The following is a 20,663-nucleotide window of genomic DNA, read 5'->3' on the forward strand; positions in this document are numbered from 1 at the left end:
TTCCTAGAACTGAATATTATAATGATTTCAACTTCATTTTTTATTAATTTACTTTTGCCCAAAGACAAACAAACGTGCGCCGTGTCTTTTGAGTGAATTTACTGCATGCCAGTCTATTTAGTAAGGACATGTATGTATGCAAACAGAAAGGGACGGGGGGGGGGGGGGGGGGGGGGCGCGGTGTTGAACCAGGTCTGCGAGCTCTGGTGAAAATCCCTGACAGTGGGGATCAGTCTTCAGGGAGATTGCTGACAACCTCTTGTGCTCACTAGGGGTCGTCGAATGTCAGAAAATCAATTTGGTTACAACAGGAAGGACGCGCAACTAAGCACAAGATCCCTAGAAACACTCGGATTAGCAACCGCAGTGCCTTTATAAAATTACAAGTGTGCGGAATCAATGAATCGCTAGCTGAGGCCAGCCGGTCACCCCGCGACAGAGCGAAACAGTGCAGCATAAAGTGTGCGAGAAAGTTACAATTGGAGCACAAATTGTTTTTTTGTTTTTTTTTTAAAAGGGGGCAGGCTATTTAAGGGCATTTAATCGCCAGGTTGCGGGATAATTTAGGATTGATGGAGTGACGTCAGTACGTACCTTGATAGCAGAGTAATCTCCTTGTGGACGGTCTAATCTCAGAAGGAAATGGGCACGTTTCTACTCAGATGTGGGTGCACGCTGCAAGCGCGGTGCTAGCGTGCCAGCAAATCGCTCCCGGAATGAGTAAAGCGAGAAGTAAAATAAAAACTCTTTAATAGCAGCTTCTGTGCGGCTCCTGAACTCCACTGTGCGTTTTCCGTCCGGCAAGTCTAAGGTATGTGCAGCACTTGGCGTCTATCCCCCTCCACTGCCTGGCGAGATGTTTCACCGTACTGGGTGGATAGAGATTCATGTGAAGTCTTTTTGCACGGCGATTTCAAATAACAATCGTGTCATTTGAGTTGAAATCTAAAGCAATCATTTGGACTGGGTTTTTGCGTTTTAAGGACAAAATTGTGAAATCGGAGCTCGTTAAGGCAATCTTGTTACTTTCCGGGCAAAGCTGAGTGGCTGGCTACCTGTGGGTTAAAATGTGCTCTGGTGATAGATCAGACTGACTCCCGTAATATTATCGCTGCTGATTATGTAACTGGGCTGAAAGGTCAGGGCATACCGTGTTAGCAGATAAATACCCAAAGGATGAGTTTAAAACCCGCCTGCAGGCTACACTGTGTGTGGGACCACAATGTCATTTTAAACTAGCGTTCACTCACTGCCCGATGAAATGAGATGTGTTCGATCAATGTTGTTGCTTTTTAAAAAAAACTTAATGAAAAAAAAATCCTTCTTCAAGGACATGTAGGGGTGTCTCCTTTAATATTCCGGCATAATCTGTTCACATCAGGCTTCATGTTTCAGCAAACTTGCACGATCCGGGGAAAATAGATTCTAGATGGACCACACTGCACATGAGCAGGCGGTAGAAACTTTTACTGGGGGGTAATTAATGCATCGATGTCAAGTACTATTTTTTTTAAAGGCTTGAGGACAGTAAATATAAAAGGGGTCGCGTTGGCCAGATTTGAGTAACTCGTTCCTCATTCTTGAGTGATGTGCTGAAGTTTTACACGCATAAGGATTCATCTCTTTTGTTTCAAGGGTATAATTTGATAGACGAGACGATGAGTCAATGATAACTTTAGCAGAGACAGTTGAGGATTTAATTATTACAGCATTTGCTTCAGTTCCTGCATGCTACATGAACCGCTTACGGTTTTACCCTTCCCCCCACCCCGATGAAAAGCGATTAGACACATATGAACTTGACTTACCAGCCAGTTGCAACAGAACTAACTGGCATCTTGTTCTTACTGTGGTGTTAACGTGTCCTCCTTTGAAAATACATTAGTTGGTTGACATTATGGGCAGCCATACCATGAATCTAACTTGATGCTGTGAAGTGGTTTTTGCATTGCCCACACACAAGAACCAGGACTGTCTCTGGTCGCTGTGTATGCCATGTCATGAATGGTTCAAGCACAGGCAGCGATTCCACCACAGCGTCAAGGCATCTTTTTACCTTCTCGCAAGAACCGTCAAAGCGACAACTAAATGCTTTGCTTGAACCAATTCTAGCAGCGGGAGAATACCTGGAGAAGGCTCCCTCACCCCATTTCCGTTTTACTGCAATCCTGCACATTCAGGTAGCCTGCTCCACTACTTCTAACGTTCATATCATAAGCATCGGGTTTAAAGACCTAATGCAACAACCGGATTATTTCAGACTTCAAAATCGTCACCGTCAGTTGGAGACCATTGAGCGGAGTTCTGCATAAATATTTAAGTGCCCATGCATAAAGCACTGATCTACCCGATTAGAAGTTGGTGTGAACGAGCCACATTGTCACATTTTAAAGGCCGATAACATTTTTTAAAAAGTAATTCGAACTTCCAGCTGATAGCTGAAAGGATGAGATGACAAGGTTTCGCATTGAGACTCTTTACTGCAACAAAAGGCTAAAAGCACTATAAATTAAAAACTATTTATGGACAACTTATAATTTAAATTACAAAACATAACATTACCCTTTTTCTTTTATCACAACCAAAAACACGTCATATCTTAGAGGCCGATAACATTAACAAAATGTAATTTGAACTTTCAGTTAATCGCTGAAAGGATGAGATGACAAGATTTAACATTAAGACTTTTTATTGTAACAAAGGACTAAAAGCACTATTGATTAAAGACTGTTCATAGGCAACTTATAATTTAAATCACAAACCAGAACATTGACCTTTATCTTTTATCACAACCAAAAAGACAAATGTTTTGGCACAGTGGTTAGCACTGCTCCCTCACAGCTCCAGGGTCCTGGGTTCAATTCCAGCCTGGTGTGACTCTGTGTGGATTTTGCACTTTTCCCCCATGTCTGCGTTGGTTTCCTCCGGGTGTTCCGGTTTCCTCCCACAATCCAAAGATATGCAGGTTAGGTGCATTGGCCATGCGAAATTGCCCTTTAATGTCCAAAAGGTTAGGTGGAGTTACTAGGTTATGGAGATAGGATGATGGCGTGGGCTTAAGTCGGGTGATCTTTCCAACAGCCGGTGCAAACTCAAATGGGCTGAATGGCCTCCTTCTGCACTGTAGATTCTATGATTCTATAACACTTCACAGATATACTTTACACTGCCCTTTAAGTAAGTGTTCAATTCTCCTGGAATCAGTTCATGGTGATTCTTCACTCCCACAGCTTTACTCTTGTTCTTTTCCTTTCTCAGCATGGGAACTTTTAATCTCAGAACTGCCTTTCGCACAGAGGGTTTTTTCCCCCTCACAGATTCTTCCTCCAGCACAAACTAGATTACTCTTCCAGTCTAAATTTAACTCCTCATGAATTTGGTTTTTATAATCCGAGCCTGGGCTTCCACCCACATCCTGCATGGTAAACCACAGCATCTTGCTGTCTGTAGCTGCTCTCCCTCTCCTGGATCTTGGGAGGCACACCTTGCCTGTAAGATATTCTGGACCCTGCCCTTCTCTGTGGTAATGTGAGTCACTTGGACCTTGTATCCAGGTAAAGATATTGATTAGCCATCCTCCAGACTCCAGCTCTCTTATCTTGGAAGCAAATGGACACTTTAAAACAACTGTTTTCAACAAGACATTTTTCTGGGGCTTTGGAAACTAGCAATCCGTCTAGTCTTAGCACCTAGGTTACTGCCGTTGTCTCCAGTCATACACATCTTGCACATTCTTCCAGGTAAAACAATCTAGGCCCCCTTCAATCTCGATCAACCTACCAAAGCTTGCTGTCAGACAGATATCAGAGCAGGTCACGTGACCCACTTTGTTTTACCTTAAACTAAAGACAGTCCCAAAACATAATAATTCTGTAGATCTCATAACTGTAACACGATCATCAACTTGCAGTACTTGGAAAAGAACACCTGTATCATACTGTCTCTGCAATGATAAAGGGACTTTGCAATGAGCCTACCAGGCACATAGCTTTTTCTTGGTCTTGACTTTGTCATGTTCCTATATTTTTTGTCTGATGGTTTGGGTATCGATCCGTGGCATTTTGTGCTACTATTGGAACTTTGTTTTGCTTCCTTCACACTTTACATTGTTCTCCCTTTTCTCTTCAGTGGAAAAAGGGAGAACAATGTACAACAATGATAGCAGTAGTCCTGTAGTAACTTAGGCAATTTCTAATGTGCAAGTCTAGTGAAAAAGCACTGATAGACTATTTGGCTGTTGGAGCATCGCAGCTGAGCTTGATCCTGTCCCCATCTGTGCAGGAGCTCATGGATAGCAATCCAGACTTGTATCCTTTGAGGCAGCAATTTTTCCCCTCACCAACTCTGATTCTGTAACCAATAGTGGGGCCCCTCCAATACCATCTCTGGTTGCGACCTGTTAACTCAAGTAAGATGCAAAGCCTTCCTAGTTTGTATGGCCCAGGACTTTGCCAAGTGGTTTATTTAGTCATTTAACTTGGACATTTGTCCTCCCCCACCTCCCCCTCTTCCCCAACCAGCTTATCTACCAAGCCCCAACCACATCTCTCATGCCCCCCAGCCCCAGCTCACCCAGGGCTTCTCTACCCTCCTGAGGCCAGACAGTTATTTGGGCCTCTGGTTCCCAGGACTTGGGCTCTGGCAGCTCCATGCAATGCCTTTTCTGCCCAACCATAACGCTGTTGTTGGAGGGACAGGATTGCTGCCAGCCAATCTGACTGGCTGGTAGCTCTCCACGGTGAAGCTTCCTCCTGACTGAGTGGGTGGAAGTCTTGTGTTATGCCAATCAACACCCAATAGAGCATAAAATGATAGCAGGGCTCTCAGAGCCAATGAGAATGTGCTCCCAGCTGTCTCTTCGGATTGGCCCCCACCATCCTAAAAGTTCAGGCCCATGTTGATTTGGTTGTGCTTAACCACAAAAAGAACAAGAACCAATTGTTGCTGGCAGCGTTTTATGGAATTGCCATTACAACTTTCAAGCATTAGCTTCAAACTGTTTACTAAATGCCTCTTGACATGTCAAACTGCAACTACCTGACATAAAAATGTCTGTTTTATTGCAATTTGCATGTACACATAGAGTAGCACTGTGGTTAGTACTGCTGCCTCACAGCACCAGGGACCTGGGTTCTATTCTGTTTTGTATGGAGTTTCCACCTTCCCCCGTTCTCTGCATGAGTTTCCTAGGGGTGCTCCAGTTTCCTCCCTCAGTCCAAAGATGTGCTGGCTGGGTGGATTGGCTCTAGTATCCAGGGATGTGCAGATTAGTGTACATGGATAGGGCAGGGTGGGTGGGGGAGTGAACATGGGTAGAGTGCTCTTTGAGGGTTGATCGCTGAAAGGCCTCCTTTTGCACTGTAGAGATACTATGATCTTCAAATAAAACATGTGGAATTGAAGGCAACCTATTGGCTTGGCAAGGAATTGGTTATGAGATAGGAGACAGAGTAGGATTAATACCAATATAGATTGGCAGATCATGACTAGTGGTGTCCTCCAGGGATTTTTACAGGAACTTCAGATTTCATTTTTTGACTATATTTACAAATGCGTTCAATGAAGAGTAAGTACAGGTTTGCTGACAGAATTAAGCTAGGTGACAAAGTCAGTTGAGTAAATGGAAGCAGAAAGTTGCAAAGGGACATTAATAGATGGAGTGAATGGACAAAACTGGGACAGATGGGAGTTCAGTCTAAGAAAGTGTGAGCTCATGTACTTTGGACCTAACAAAGATATTGTGGAATATTGTTAAAATGATGAGAAGCTAGAAACTATGGTTGAGCAGAGACACTTAGGGGGTCCAAATGCCAGAATCACTAAAAGTTTATGACTGATACAACAATAATGAAAATATTAACAGATTCTTGCCCTTTTCTCAAGGAGGCTGGAATACAAGGGGTGCAAATTATTTTGCAGTTTAACAAAGCTCTGTTGAGATCCTATCTCGAGTACTGTGTTAATTTCTGGGCACCACACCTCATAACAGATATTATAGACTAGGAATGGACGCAGGGCAGATTTACTAGAATAATGCAGAGTTAAAGTGACTGCCAAGTGAGGTGGTTGAGGCAGATACGTAGCAACGTTTAAGACTTAGCTGGACAGGCACATGAACAGACGGGGTATAGAAGGATACAGGTGGTTGGCCTAGATAGGATACATGATCGCCTGTTCCTGTACTGTTCTTCTTTGTTCTTAAAGAGTTAAATTATGAGAATAGGATTCACAGACTAGATATGTATATCCTTACAGAAGATTAAGGGAATATAGAAGAATAAGGCCTATCTAATTGAGGTGTTTAAAATTAAAATATTTGACAAAATAGATAGGGAGAAAGTATTTCCTCTGTTGGAGAAGTCCAGAACCATGGGTTATACTTAAAAATTAGAGCCAGGCCATTTTGAGTGACATCAGAATGCATTATTTTCCACACAAAGGGTGGTGAAAATCTGGAACTCTTTCCATCCAAAAATGTTGAGGCTAGGTCAATTGAAAATTTCAAAACTGAGATTAAAATATATTTGGTGAGTAGCTCGGAAGAGTTTGTTGTGGGGACCAATGACAGTAGCTTTGGTCTTTCCAATATTTAGTTCAAGAAAATTTCTGCTTATTCAGGACTGTATTTGCACAAGCTGCTGGACATGTCAGAGACACTGAACTGCTAGAAAGAGGTAGTGTTGGTGAGTTAGAGCTGGGTGCCATCAGCATTTATGTGCAACCTGATGCATTTTCAGATGATGTTGTAGAAGGCAGCGTATAGAGGAGAAATAGAAGGGAGGCATGGATAGATCATGGTGACTCCAAAGATTTATTTTTAAGAAAAATTAAGAGAGCCCAATTCATTTTTTCCAATTAAGGGGCATTTTAGCGTGGCCAATCCACCTACCCTGCATATCTTTGGGTTGTGGGGGTGAAACCCACGCAACCACGGGGAGAATGTGCAATGTCTACACAGACAGTGACTCAAAGCTGGGATCGAATCTAGGACCTCGGCACAATGAGGCAGCAGTGCTAACCACTGCACCACCGTGCTGCCCTTGGGTGACTCCAAAGATAATGGTGCAGGAAGGCAGATGATTTTTTGGCTAGATAGAAGTGGAACGAGGCAAAAACAGTCCCACCCAACAAGATTAGAGATATTGGAAGAGGATATTATGGTTAACCATGTTAAGAGCTACATGATATGTTGAGAGGATGAGGGATGTTTACCACAGGCACAGTCTCATAGGATGTCATTTGTGACATTGCTAAGGGCCGTTTTAGTGTTGTGGTGGGGAGTTAGGAGTAGGGAGGAACTAAACATGGAGTTGTTGAAAAGTTGTCAAAGATTTGAGAGGCAGCAGCTGAAGCAAGAACTTTTAAGGGAAAAGTTTGATTGTTGATTGGGCTTAAGTTTGCAAGGACAGTGCGATTGAGTTGTTTTTTTGAGGAAGTGTGTGATGATGGCAGATTGGAAGGGAAGGGGACAGTACCCTAGGAGAGTTGACTGTTAAAGATATTATCTGATGTGGGAAAAAGGAAGGAAAGTGGGGCAGTCAGCAATTTCCTGGAAATATAGTTGAGAGAGCAGCTGGTGGACCTCATGGACCAGACAAGTTTGGAGAGGACATGAGGAGAGATAAGAGAAATAACAGAAAAATGCAAGTTCAGGGATAAAACAGGTTGGAAGCTTCAACAAAGTTTGACTTGGTGGGATAGAGAAACAGCAGAGACAGCTGAATTGATGGTCTGAATTTTAGTTACTAGGAGGTTCCAGAGTTCCTCAGACTTGTTGGTAAGGGTGGGACAAAAGGTGCGAAGGGTTTAAGAAAACAGTCTTTATTGAAGAGAAGCCCATGGTTATCTTGGAATTCCAGGATTATTTTGGAATAGTGAACGGTTTTGGCAGAGGAGACCAAGATTCTGTAATGGTCCAGCCAGATTTGATGATGAAAGCGGTCTGCTATAAACATTCCAAGTGGAGTTAGGGTTATGCTGGGGGAAATTACCAGGGTGAGAGAAAGTAATGTATTTAATGGGGAACAAGGGCTTTAAAGTTAGAGCTGGTGTCATGATTTTTGGATTTAATTTATTGTCATGTGTATCGAGGTGCAGTGAAAAGTATTGTTCTGCATTCAGTCCAGGCAGATCATTCCATACATAAATACACAATGTAAATACATAGACACCGGCATCGGCTGAAACATACGGAGTGCAGTACTACTCAGTAGAGAAGATGTGTGAAGAGATCAGTTCAGTCCATAGGAGGGTTATTCAGGAGTCTGGTAACAGTGGGGAAGAAGCTGTTTTTGAACATGTCAGTATGTGTTCTCAGACTTTTGTATCTCCTGCCCAATGGAACAGGTTGAAAGAGAGAATAACTCAGGTGGGAGGGGTCATTGATTATCCTGCCGCATACTTTTAGGAATAAGTATGTGGAATCCAATCATTTACATTTTGTATAATATTGAAGAAATAGAAATTCCTCCCATCTACACCTTAAGTGGAAGATCCCTCATTTTTAAATCATACCCTCTTGTTCTAGATCTCTCTCCCCCCCCCCCCCCCCCCCCCCATATGCTTTGTCAAGCTCTCTCAGAATCTTTATATGTTTCTTTCGTCTAAACTTCAATGGATACACACAGGCCCAATCTGCTCAACCTTTCCTCATCAGACCACAACCCCATCATCCCAGGAATCAGCCTAGTGAACCTCCTCCAAATTGCTTCCAATGCAAGCGTATGCCACCTTAAGCAAAAGACCAAATTTCTACCAAAACTCCATTAACGTATCTACATCTGAAAGATTAATTCTATTACAGAAATAAGCTTTGATCTCTATTGCTAAGTATTTTGATTGTTTGAGAGTTCCTACTACTTTTGAAATATGTTCCGCTGATGGCCCATTGGTTAAGGCACAAAAGTAGTTAATCCATTCATAAAATGGCAGATTCCAATCCTGTCTGTGCCAAATTAGCAGACCTTACCAATAACTGCAACAGGGCACTGTAATTGGGATCAATACCGCTGGGTTAGGGAGAAGAGGAAAAACTGATTGGGCTCCCTGCTCCTAATTGTAACCCAATTTGCCCGTTCTGGGAATTTGCATGGATGGCAAGATCAAGATTGGCTGTTCTGCCCCCAGTAGTCTATTTGCCTGCTGGCAGTCACTGCCTGAGTCCCCGCAGAAATATACATCAAAGGCTAAGCAATGCCTGTGGGGACCCCAGTCCCGAAAAGGAGGAAGAAAATCGGGTGATAAAGAAGGGGAAAGAGTTTAATTTTGGCAGGTGAAGGTGTTATAATTTCTATCTGCAGATTAAAGTATTCAAAATCGAAGAGGGAAGGGATTTTAACTGTGCAAAATACTTACATTTCCCTTTTGTTTTTTTCGGTGTTTCAAATGGAAAGTGGGGAAGAGACGATTTTTTTTTCCGACTGAACTATCACCTCGTAAGAAACTACAATCAGCTGCTGCAGCAGCTGTGGATTTCCCTCCCTCTCTCACTGGGGTTTAGTTTCATCATTGAAAGCCAGTCTCCTCTTGTACTCCTCAGCTAGAGACAGAGAGGCGTCTTTAGCCACTCCATGACCTTAGCTTTTTATTTATTTCTCGCGACGTGGCTGCTGTTGCTGTGAAGTTTGCTTTATCAAGAAAAGCGATCAAACTGGTCCGGATGGCCCTGATTGTATGAATAAGTAAGCAGGATGCTCGAGGTTGCTGACGACTATTATATGCCTATAGGATTTTCGTAAATTAGCAGAAAAGTGCTATTGCTGGCACTCTGCCTCTGTAGTGGATGTCATCGTTGCTCAGAAGCTGTCTAGGTCTTTGTTTAAATTAATGCTCTCCTGTGCTTTTGCAGAGTGGATGTTCAGAAGGCTGGACGCTTCTTTCCCCAGCGGCCTCCTCCATCCTGAAAGTTGAAAAGCGACTGGATTAACAAGTCAAGGAACAGATAGCAGGGAGAAACTCCACTTACAACGAAGCAACTTAACAGAGCTGACATTAATCAAATCTCCGTCGAACCTCCGAGTTTCATAGGCTTTGCATTTCCCTTCAAAATTCTACCGTCCACTTGTGTTCCACATTATTTGAGCATTTAGATATCCTTAACCAAGACTGCATGGGGTAGACTTTTTGCACAATCAACCCGGCCAGTATTTAATCAATATACAAATAAAACATGAATGTAATTACACTGTTACTCACTGGATTGTCTCTATCTGGGAAACTCCACTGGATTAGTGGCCTCGAATACGATTACTCTTATGATTACTATGATGAAGAAAAGGCGGAGGTCATTGATTATAAAGACCCGTGTAAAGCTGGTAAGTGAACGGCCAAATGATTTCTGCCCCCCTCCATGCGAACGAAACGTCTGAAATAATAGAATAACACATTCAGAAAGTTGTACTTGGCACGGGATAGTTAAACATTTTTAGGCTGTGCACTTCCGAAAGCCGGGGTTTGTTGGCAGTTATTTAGCAGGATACCTCGTGTGGGAGCTACTGAACACTGCCGATTGTTGTTGCCCTTCATCATGCTGCCTCCGCGCAAATTAACCGGAGTGAGCCGTTTTTTCCTGCACTGGGGAGATTCGCTTGAAAATGTGCTCCAAGTTTCTTTTTGGGGCTTAATTAATATCCAACTTGCCCAGCGCGATATTAGGACATGCAGATTTGTGAGTTGCTGGAGGGGACTGACCAGCTTCAGTCTCGCTCTGGCTGGTGTAAGGTTGCCGTTATCTCTGGAGAGACTGCCTTTTCTACAGGTTAGCGGCGAATTGGCTGGAAATTGGAACTGGGCCGTTGTTTTCCTAACGTTCCCTGTGATTGATGGCCTATCAGCCTATGATTTACTGTTTCCGAAAAAACCCACCACATGATAATTATTGTCTTTATTGGTGACAAAAATGATATATTGTTCCTTTCACGAGTCAGATCACAGGTGTGGGAAGGGCGCGTGGCCCCCTCCAGGTGTGGGCGGGGCGAGGGAATGGTGTGCGGCCCCCCTCCAGGTGTGGGTGGGCGGGGCGGAGAAGGGCGCGCGGCCTCCTCCAGGTGTGGGCGGGGCGAGGGAGGGCACGCGGCCTCCTCCAGGTGTGGGCGGGGCGAGGGAGGGCACGCGGCCTCCTCCAGGTGTGGGTGGGGCGAGGCAGGGCGCGCGGCCGACTCCAGGTTGAGGCCGGGGCAGAGCATGAGGATAATTCGTGGGTCATCGCTTCCGATTTAACTGATTTTGGGCAGGTGTTGGTAAGATTCAACCAATTGAAATTTACAGATCTGTATTTATATTTTGAACCTAGATGGCTTGTCAACAAGCTTAATTGTTTTAAAGGGGCACTTATATCTATCTACCTGTATGATCCATATGAGGGCAGGTCACTTTTCGAAACTTTTACATAAGTCAATCGCGCCAAAAGGTGAAGAAACTCTCACTATATTGCTTATACGTGACCTCTGACAGCCCAATGACTTGGTTCTCCATCCTCGTTTTGGAAATGACGGTGAGTGTAGGAATAGAACATAGAACATACAGTGCAGAAGGAGGCCATTCGGCCCATCGAGTCTGCACCGACCAATTTAAGCCCTCACTTCCACCCTATCCCCGTAAACCCAATAACCCCTCCTAACCTTTTTTGACACGAAGGGCAATTTAGCATGGCCAATCCACTTAACCTGCACATCTTTAGACTGTGGGAGGAAACCAGGGCATAATTTCCATCCGCCATTGCTCTGCCCAATTTATCATCTGATAAATATCAGTCTGTAGCCTAAGACTATCCTCCTCATGATCAACAACACCACCAATTTTCATGTCACCTGAAAACTTACTAATTATACCTATTACATTCACATCCAAGTCATTAGTGTAATATATATATCAAACAGCAAATGTTCCTGATCCAATCCCTATGAAATATGTTCAAATTGTAAATTAGTGGGTCCGCTATCATTCAATTAGATTGTGATGGATTATTTACCTCAAGGCCATATCCCTTGATCAGGTTAAAGTCCAACAGGTTTGTTTCAAATCACTAGCTTTCAGAGAGCAGCTCCTTCATTAGGTGAGTCACCTGATGAAGGAGCTGCACTCCGAAAGCTAGTGATTTGAAACAAACCTGTTGGACTTTAACCTGGTATTGTAAGACTTCTTAATGTGACCACCCCAGTCCAATGCCGGCATTTCCACATCATATCCCTTGATGTTATTAGTATTCAGAAATCTATCAATTTCGGAATTGAACATGCTCAATGATTGAGTTTCCACAGCCCTGTAGGTTAGAGAATTCCAAAGATTCATCACCTGCTTGAGTGAATAAATTCTTCTAATTTTAGTCCCAAACGATGTGCCCCTTAATCTGAGATTCTGCTCTTTGGGTCTAGACTCAGCAGCCAGGGGAACCATCCCATCCGCATCCACCCTGTTACACACTGTAATAATTTTGTACTTATCAATGAGATCACCTCTCGATCTTCAATTTTCTAGAGAATACAGGCCCAGTTTCCTCCATCTCTCCTCATCAAATATCCCAGGGATTAGCCTGGTGAACCTCCTTTGCACTCCCTCTATGGCAAGCACATCCTTCGTTCCATAGGGAGGTCAAACCTGTACACAATGCTCCAGCTGTGGTCTCACCTGGTCTCTACACAACTGCAGTAAAACATATTTACTCCAGAACTCAAATTATGCCATGAAGGCCAAAATTTGCCTTCCAAATTGCTTGCTGCACCTGCATGCTAGCTTTTCGTGAGTCATGAACAAGGACATCCAGGTCCCTTTGGAAGTCAACACTTGCCAACATCTCATCATTAAGATATGATCTTTCTTCTTGTTTTTTTCTACCAGCATGTATAACTTCCCACTTATTCACATTATGGGCATGATTTAATGAAGAAACCAAAGAGCCCTGTTTCGGGACAGGTGCAGCGGGGTCGTTCCCAGTGCTTGTTGCACCAGGATGACCCTGCTAACTAATGCCACTCTGCTGTTTTTTCTGGCCCCGGGGCAGGGGAACGTTCCCTGAGGCCGCACGAGCAGAGCACCTCAGTGCAGGAAGAGATCAGGGCATCATTTTTAAATGGTACCCCGATCATTCGACCATCCCGTCGGTGCAACCCTGCCTGACCCCATGCCCCAACTTTCCTATAAGTGGGTCCTCGAGCCCACACCCCACCTCATACGGGTAGGGCACCCCTGAGCCCTATCCCTAGCATGGGCAAAATGCTAGCTTGGCACCCTAGCATTGCCAGATTGGTAGTGCCAAAGTCTCCAAGTGGCATCAGGTGCCACCCTTCCCAGAGTCCAGCCACCCAGTGGCCTCTGATGGCATGGGAGACACCCAAGTGCTATTCCACCTGGTCCTTGTTTGTGTGGCCCAGTGCCAAGTGGTGCCCAATTGGGGTCTCCTCGATGAGGACAGTAAATCCCAGGTCCAGAGGATTTATCGACCTTCAAACCAATTAATTTTTTGTGTGCTACCTATTTATTAATACTGATTTCTTTCAGTTCCTGATTTTCATTAGCCCCTTGGTGCCACTACTTCTGGGAGATTTACTGTATCTTCCTCTGTGAAGACCCACAAAAAGTAATTGTTTTATTTCTCTGCCATTTCTCTATTCTCCATTATAAATTCCCCTGTCTCTGCCTGCGATGCACCCACATTTGCCCTTGCTATTCTTGTCCTTTCTGCATACATAAAGAAGTTTTGTTTTGAAAAATATTTTTGTTGGATTTTTCACGTTTTAGATCAAAAGTTACCAGAGCAAGACAACACAAATGCATAAAGAAGTTTTTATAGTCTGCCTGTTTCTTGCTAGCTTCCATTCTCTTTTCCCTTATATTTTTCTTCAGTATGAGTGATAAAATTTCTTGATCATCTGCGGGATTCTAAATTGCTCACAATGCTCAGGTTTACCATTTTTTCCGACAACCTAATGCAGTCTTTAACTTATTTTGTTAGCCGTGGTTGATTCACGTTTCCTGTTGGGATTTTGTGTCCTCGAGGAATGCATATTTTTGTAGATCATGTAATATTTCTTTTAATACCAGCCATTGCCTGTCTACCATCAAAACTTTTAATGTACCTACTCAATCCACCATGGCTAAGTTGTCCCTCACAGTTCCATAATTTCTTTTGTTCAGATTTAAGATCCTAGTTTCAGAATGAACTGTATCATTTTCAAACTGAATGTAAAATTCTATCATATTATGATCACTACTTCTTAAAGGCTCCTTTGCAGGAAGGTTATTAATTAGCCCTTTCTCATAATGCTAAATCTAAAATGCCAGATTCCTAGGTGGTTCTTCAACATACTGCTCCAGAAACCTATCTCGGGTACACTCAAGGAACTCACCCTCCACAGCATTATTGCTCATTAGGTTTATCCAGTCTGTATGTAAATTGAAGTTGCCTGTTATTACTTTAATGAAATAATGTAGAATTGCCTTGCGTTATTCACAACCATTATTCCTCTCATTGTTCTTCCTACTTGTTAGTCTTTCTGAATTTCTCAAGTTAATCTGTGAAAACGTTTTTAAAAATAAATTTAGAGCACCCAATTAATTTTTTTCAATTAAGGGGCAATTTAGCATGGCCAATCCACCTACCCTGCACACCATTGGGTTGTGGGGCAAAACCCACGCAAACACAGGGAGAATGTACAAACTCCACACGGACAGTGACCCAGAGCCGGGATTGAACCTGGGACCTCAGCGCCATGAGGCAGCCGTGCTAACCACTGTGCCCCACCATGCTGCCTTTTCTGAGAAAGCATTACTGAATCTTTTCCCCCTACTTCCTCATTTTCTACAAAACCCCTATCATGCATTTCTTCACTTTTAACCAGTCCTCCTGGTTGTGCTTTCTGGCCTAAAGGCTAATCTCTGGACCATGTATGGGGTCACCATATCACACTTTGTGATTTGCATAAGGAAGTAATGTTTTGCTGCTTATAAGTGGAAATTCAGTGCCATTGCCAATGCTGAATGTTGTAAGCTTGACAAAGCTGCAGAAGTGATTCCAGGGCAGTGTTTTTTCTCCCCAAAGAAGTGATCGGGATTATGTGAAAAAATTGAATATATTTTCCATTGCTCAAGGTACAATATGAAAATTAGCAGCAAAATTAGCATTAAAAAATACAAAGTTCTGTGTCACTTTATCAAATGTGATTTATATCTTTACTTTCCAATGTTTATATACGGGTCAGATATGTTGCATTTTGAAACTGTTAATACTTTTTAATACTTTATTGTTTACATGCCGGTCATGAACTTTGGTTCAGCCAAATTTGGCTCCCAGTTTTCAGTACTCCAAGTACCTGGAGACAATTATACCTATGGTGCATGGCAGGCCAGATACTGTTTTGATGGGGACAGTAATATACATGCAGGGAAAACCCCTAGAAATATGCAAAGTGGGTAACACTGACTTGGTGCCAACATTGCTATTTTAGTGTTCAACTCTCCAGCTGAATCACATGCTTAACATCTCACAATGTGTTCAGCAGCAAAAGGAACCCTCGCCAGTCCTATTTTAAGGGACCATCAACTACTTTTAAGGTTAGTTGCTGATTGATTGTAGAAATGTTTGGTTTCAGTGGTTTTTTTAATGCTGCTAAAGTCTGCAGGAATGGTATGGCATATCCTGAATGACTTTGACCTGATTTTAGGGATTTTGCACAAGCTACTGGCTCACAGACGTGGGTGAAGTAGACTGCCTGCTCCTTGGACAACAGAACGAGTGATAAAATGAGCTGCGTGGACACAGAGTAGGACAAGTTGCGAGAAGAAAGGAGAAGGGATCGTAGCAGCTCACCATACCTGCCCAGGGTCTTCAGGGAACAATTATCTTATTTGAACTTCAGCAAGAAACAGTATACCTGATGTCTCCGCTTCAAGAGCCACTTGGGTGTCAAAATCTGCCACCCGCTGTAGCCACAATCACAGCTTCATAGCAGGGCAAAGACCACATGGTCAGCGACTGTAAAGGTAACTGTCATCATTAACCTCCTTCCAGACGGGAGCAGGAACATCTCCCAGTTTTCATTCACGTTTGTGTAAGGGAGGTCACAGAGACTCTGTATTTCAAGAGAGCTGAATACATTTCAGTCTCTCTTGCCAGAGGAGAAACAGATGGAGTGGGCAGGGGATGTCATGAGGATTGCTGTCTTCCCCAAAGTATGGAGCGTCATTTTTGGCATATGCTGCTTTTTGGGTATGCCGTGTCACGAGAGAGATTCCTCCATTTTGTAGGTGACATGTCAACTCTGTGCTGGCGTGAGATCCAGGACCTCTGGTGAACAACCCATTAAGGAGAAGCTGAAATCAGGAACAAAGCAGTACAAAGAGGTTTTCTTGAGGTACAGGTTTATTAATTGTGCCAGTGCAAATCAGGATGTATGTTATATGCAGGGAAGTGCTGGCAAATGAAAGATTAAAACTCTCAAAACTTCAAAGGCATTTGAAGATTAAGCATGGCGAGTTCGAGGACAAACTGCTTGATTTTTTTCAATGGATATAGTGAGAACTTGTATCATTAACTGAAGCCCTTCGCAAAAATGTAACATTGAATAACAAAGCAAGTGAGGTTCCTGAGGACCAAGCAGGCTCATGCGTGAATTGCGAAGGTCAGCCAGCTTGGGTCGCGAAAGTTGGCTAGCATGGATCCCGAAGCATGGCTGGTTGGTAATAATGGGCTACGGACAAAAAAGTTTGAAAAACATTGTTGTCTCCATTCGGCAGCAGTTAGAGTGCCATGTGCATTTGAGCCAGTGAAACAAAGAAGGGGGTAACTATTTGATGACAAGAATCATCCTCTGATAAAATGGTTCTGCACTGTAGTTCACAACACAAGCGCAGGTGGGTACAATGCATGTAACAATAACCATGGTTACCACGCAAAATGTGATGGAGCACACCATGGAAAGGTTTAAACTTGGATCAGGGCCCATAGCCCTGACGTACTCGCCAGAGCATGTGTCAAGGTTTGTGGTTGTACTGCATCCAGTAAATCATCTCAGTAATGTGAGGGAACAGCGCTTTTCACAAGCTCTGTGCTGACCACTAAGGAGGATGACAAAGAGGATTGGAGGAGTCAACCGATACAGTTCCTTTCTGGTTGAGCTGTCAGCAATTGACTTTTCTGACTGTGATAGAAGCAAATGCAACCCTAATTCCCTATTCACCAACAGCCCTAAACCTTGCCTTCTCTTTGTTATTGACCATCACAGCTTGGCCACAACACAATGATAAAAGCCGCCGTAAAACCAAAATTTCAAACCAACTTTATAAATCAAATCATACCATACGGCATACAAACTAATCACCCTTGTGTATTCCCTTGGTGCCAATCTTTGTGTGTCTTTGCATGCCCAAGTGTCTCTATGCAATGTTACTCCAGTGGCTGCAGCATGGCAGGTGGAAATCTTTCAGTGGGGTGGACAGAACATGCAAAATTCCTTAGAGTTGCCTGGAAGGCTGAACATCAGATTACACCATCTAGGCTTGGGTGGTGACAGATTGGACTGGCTGGTTGAGAGGCAGCAGCAAGATCACAGATGTAGTGGCAGTGGGAGGGCAAATGCTGTCATCCACAGAGCCCCTGCTGCTCCACTGGACTGCTGTTGCACCTGGCACTGGTATCCACACCCACACAATGGCACCCACACAATGAGAGGAATCTGAGATTCCATGGCACCCACAGCTGACCTTGCATAACTTGAATTTGAATTTCCACTGCAGAACCTTGAGGTTGGGTGGCTTGTGTTGCAATTGAGGTTGAGTCATTGGCTGTCCAACACTGCATCATGATTGGGTTTGCAAATGTATTAATGGAGCTGGCTACCACTTCTACACTGGCAAGGATGAGCTCCAAGTTCTGTACAAAGCCCTGTGAAAAGCAGATGCACATCCTCCTTGCTGCTTGATATTGACCATATGCTCTCTGGTAGACCTGCCAATACGCCAAATATTTAATTGTGGTCTTCTGTAGGCCGCCGCATCCAAATCTTGACAAATCATATCAAATCTTCATCTGAGTCCTCTGCTGCAGAACATTGCCTTCTGATGAGCTGCCACCTATGCTACTTAAAGAGTCAGGCCACTTGTGCCTGGAATCTCATCAAGTGCAGGTGCCGCATCTAACCTAGCCCCATAATATGTGCAGTGCCAGTATCTGAGTTGGTGGCTGCAAATGCGTGAATGAGTGATTTTTTTTTTCTCTTTTATCTTTCACTTTTCTCCTGCTCTTTTACCATTTTTACCTCTTCCACCACTGCTTGACCAGGTTTCAGTTCTTGGTGTCTGAAGGGAGAAAGGCGCATAGATAGATTATGGTGAGGGGAGGGGGAAAATAAAGACTTATGTGCTCACACCATCTGCAGCTTGTAAATCAAAAGAGATTGTAGGATGTGAGGAGGATTAGGTATAAGTTTGCAGTTATTGTCAATGATTTCACCCCACCACTGGCCACAGCTTCAGCCATGACTGTTCCAATGATAGCAATTACCTGCCATGGGGGTAAAGACTACCTTTCGTTCGCTCCTCAATGCCAGCAAAACTAAAGAGCTGGTCATCGACTTCAGGAAGCAATGTACTGTACACACCCCTGTCAGCATCAACGGAGCCAAGGTAGAGATGGTGAGCAGTTTCAAATTCCTAGGGGTGCACATCACCAAAAATCTATCCTGGTCCACTCACGTCGACGCTATCACCAAGAAAGCACAACAGCGCCTATACTTCTTCAGGAAACTAAGGAAATTTGGCATGTCCACATTAACCCTTACCAACTTTTACAGATTCACTATAGAGAGCATCCTATCGGGCTGCATCACAGCCTGGTATGGCAACTGCTCGGCCCAGGACCGCAAGGAACTTCAGAGAGTCGTGAATACCGCCCAGTCCATCACACGAACCTGCCTCCCATCCATTGATTCCATCTACACCTCCTGCTGCCGGGGGAAAGCAGGCAGCATAATCAAGGATCCCTCCCACCCGGCTTACTCACTTTTCCAACTTCTTCCATCGGGCAGGAGATACAGAAGTCTGACAACACGCACGAACAGACTCAAAAACAGCTTCTTCCCCACTGTCACCAGACTCCTAAATGACCCTCTTATGGACTGACCTCATTAACACTACACCCATGTATGCTTTATCCAATGCCAAAGCGTATGTAGTTACATTGTATATATTGTGTTGCCCTATTATGTATTCTCATGTATTTTCTCATGTATGCTTCATCCGATGCCAAAGCTTATGAAGTTACATTGTATATATTGTGTTGCCCTATTATGTATTCTCATGTATTTTCTTGAATTCTGTTTAATTTCCTTTTCTTCCCATGTACTGAATGATCTGTTGAGCTGCTTGCAGAAAAATACTTTTCACTGTACCTCGGTACACGTGACAATAAACAAATCCAATCCAATCCTGCTGCTTCTGATTGTATGCCATATTACATGAGAAAGAAGTGCATTAGTGAATGTGGTTGCAATCTGTTTGGGTGATGTGACTGTCATGGTGGGACAGCTGGCAGTGTTTGCAAGCCAGAAGATATAGGTGTGAAGCTGCAGCAGTGCAAAGTGTGAAAGAATGAGGTGAAGCTATGAATATTACGTATGAGCTGTGATGGTTAGAAATTGCTGGTAGCTGTGTGATGGTGACTTGAGCAGTCTGTGAGGCTTGTGCTGCAGACAGTTCGATATGCCATAAGAAAATCCATTCACTGACCTTGATCACACGTATGGTCATTCAACCTTTTGCAGCAATGCATCCAGGTCCTCGGGCTTCAACTTCTGGCATTGACCATCACCGTTATCTGGCCCCACTGCCTTCACAAAGAGTGTCCGGATGACCTCCTGGCCCCTCCAGATAGATGACATCTCTCCTCCTCTCAATCTCCTACATCAAGGCTTCCAGTGTGTCTTTGGAAAATCTTGTAGCCTGCTGTCTGTCTTATTGTGCTGTTACCAAGTATTACCAATGTCAAAATCAATTGTGGATCAAAGTCCAGCACCTATTCGAGATACAATGCTGCACCAATTTAAGAGATGGAGTCTGGCTTTAAGTTGTGCAACCTAGCTTTACCTTGCGCTCATCTTTCACAATTATGTACCCCCTTTCTCTGGCATACATCCACCAAACAGCACACTTTGAGGTTTAAGTGTTGCTTGAATCATTAGCAATGGGCCCTGCCTAATTTTATGGCCATCAGACTCTCATTTTCTTTCAGGCCTTTGTGTTCTCAAAAGCAGATTTACTTTAATTGTTCACAAACATGTTGGCTATTCTTCTTATTGATGCACGTTTCATTGTTATCATTATAAATTTGGGAAAATTCTCCTGACCTAATATATGCATAAGGGAATATTATAAGTTGAATGACTTGATTAATTGATCCAAATGAAATGTTGGCTTAGCTTCAAATTTGCATTTCCATTTTGAGAGTCATGCAAAGTTTACAAATTGATAGACTCTCGCCATACAAACACCTGATCATAAGAATGAATATTAGCAGAACTGTGGTGTGAATCATTACCAATGTCAAACAACATGAATGAGACAATAGAAAACAAATAGGTGGCACGATGATTAGCACTGTTACCTCACAGCGCCAGCGACCCAGGTTTGATTCTGACATTGGGTGACTGTCTGTGTTGAGTTTGCATACACCGCCC

The 20,663-nt window shown here is 43.5% G+C and overlaps 1 protein-coding gene across 2 annotated transcripts in view; it reads left to right on the top strand.

Annotated features, from left to right (window-relative positions):
- The first annotated feature begins 631 nt into the window (after window positions 1-631).
- LOC119963269 (tolloid-like protein 1) overlaps window positions 632-20,663 on the top strand; it is a 484,046-nt gene continuing 464,014 nt past the window's right edge. For both annotated transcript variants that reach the window (XM_038792118.1, XM_038792119.1), the window contains exons 1-2: window positions 632-811; window positions 9,848-10,313. In XM_038792118.1, the coding sequence (XP_038648046.1) occupies window positions 10,169-10,313 (145 nt within the window). In that variant the 5' untranslated portion in view covers window positions 632-811; window positions 9,848-10,168. The remainder of the gene's footprint in view (window positions 812-9,847; window positions 10,314-20,663) is intronic.

Source organism: Scyliorhinus canicula, chromosome 3 (assembly GCF_902713615.1).
Source record: "Scyliorhinus canicula chromosome 3, sScyCan1.1, whole genome shotgun sequence".
Lineage (NCBI taxonomy): Eukaryota > Metazoa > Chordata > Chondrichthyes > Carcharhiniformes > Scyliorhinidae > Scyliorhinus > Scyliorhinus canicula.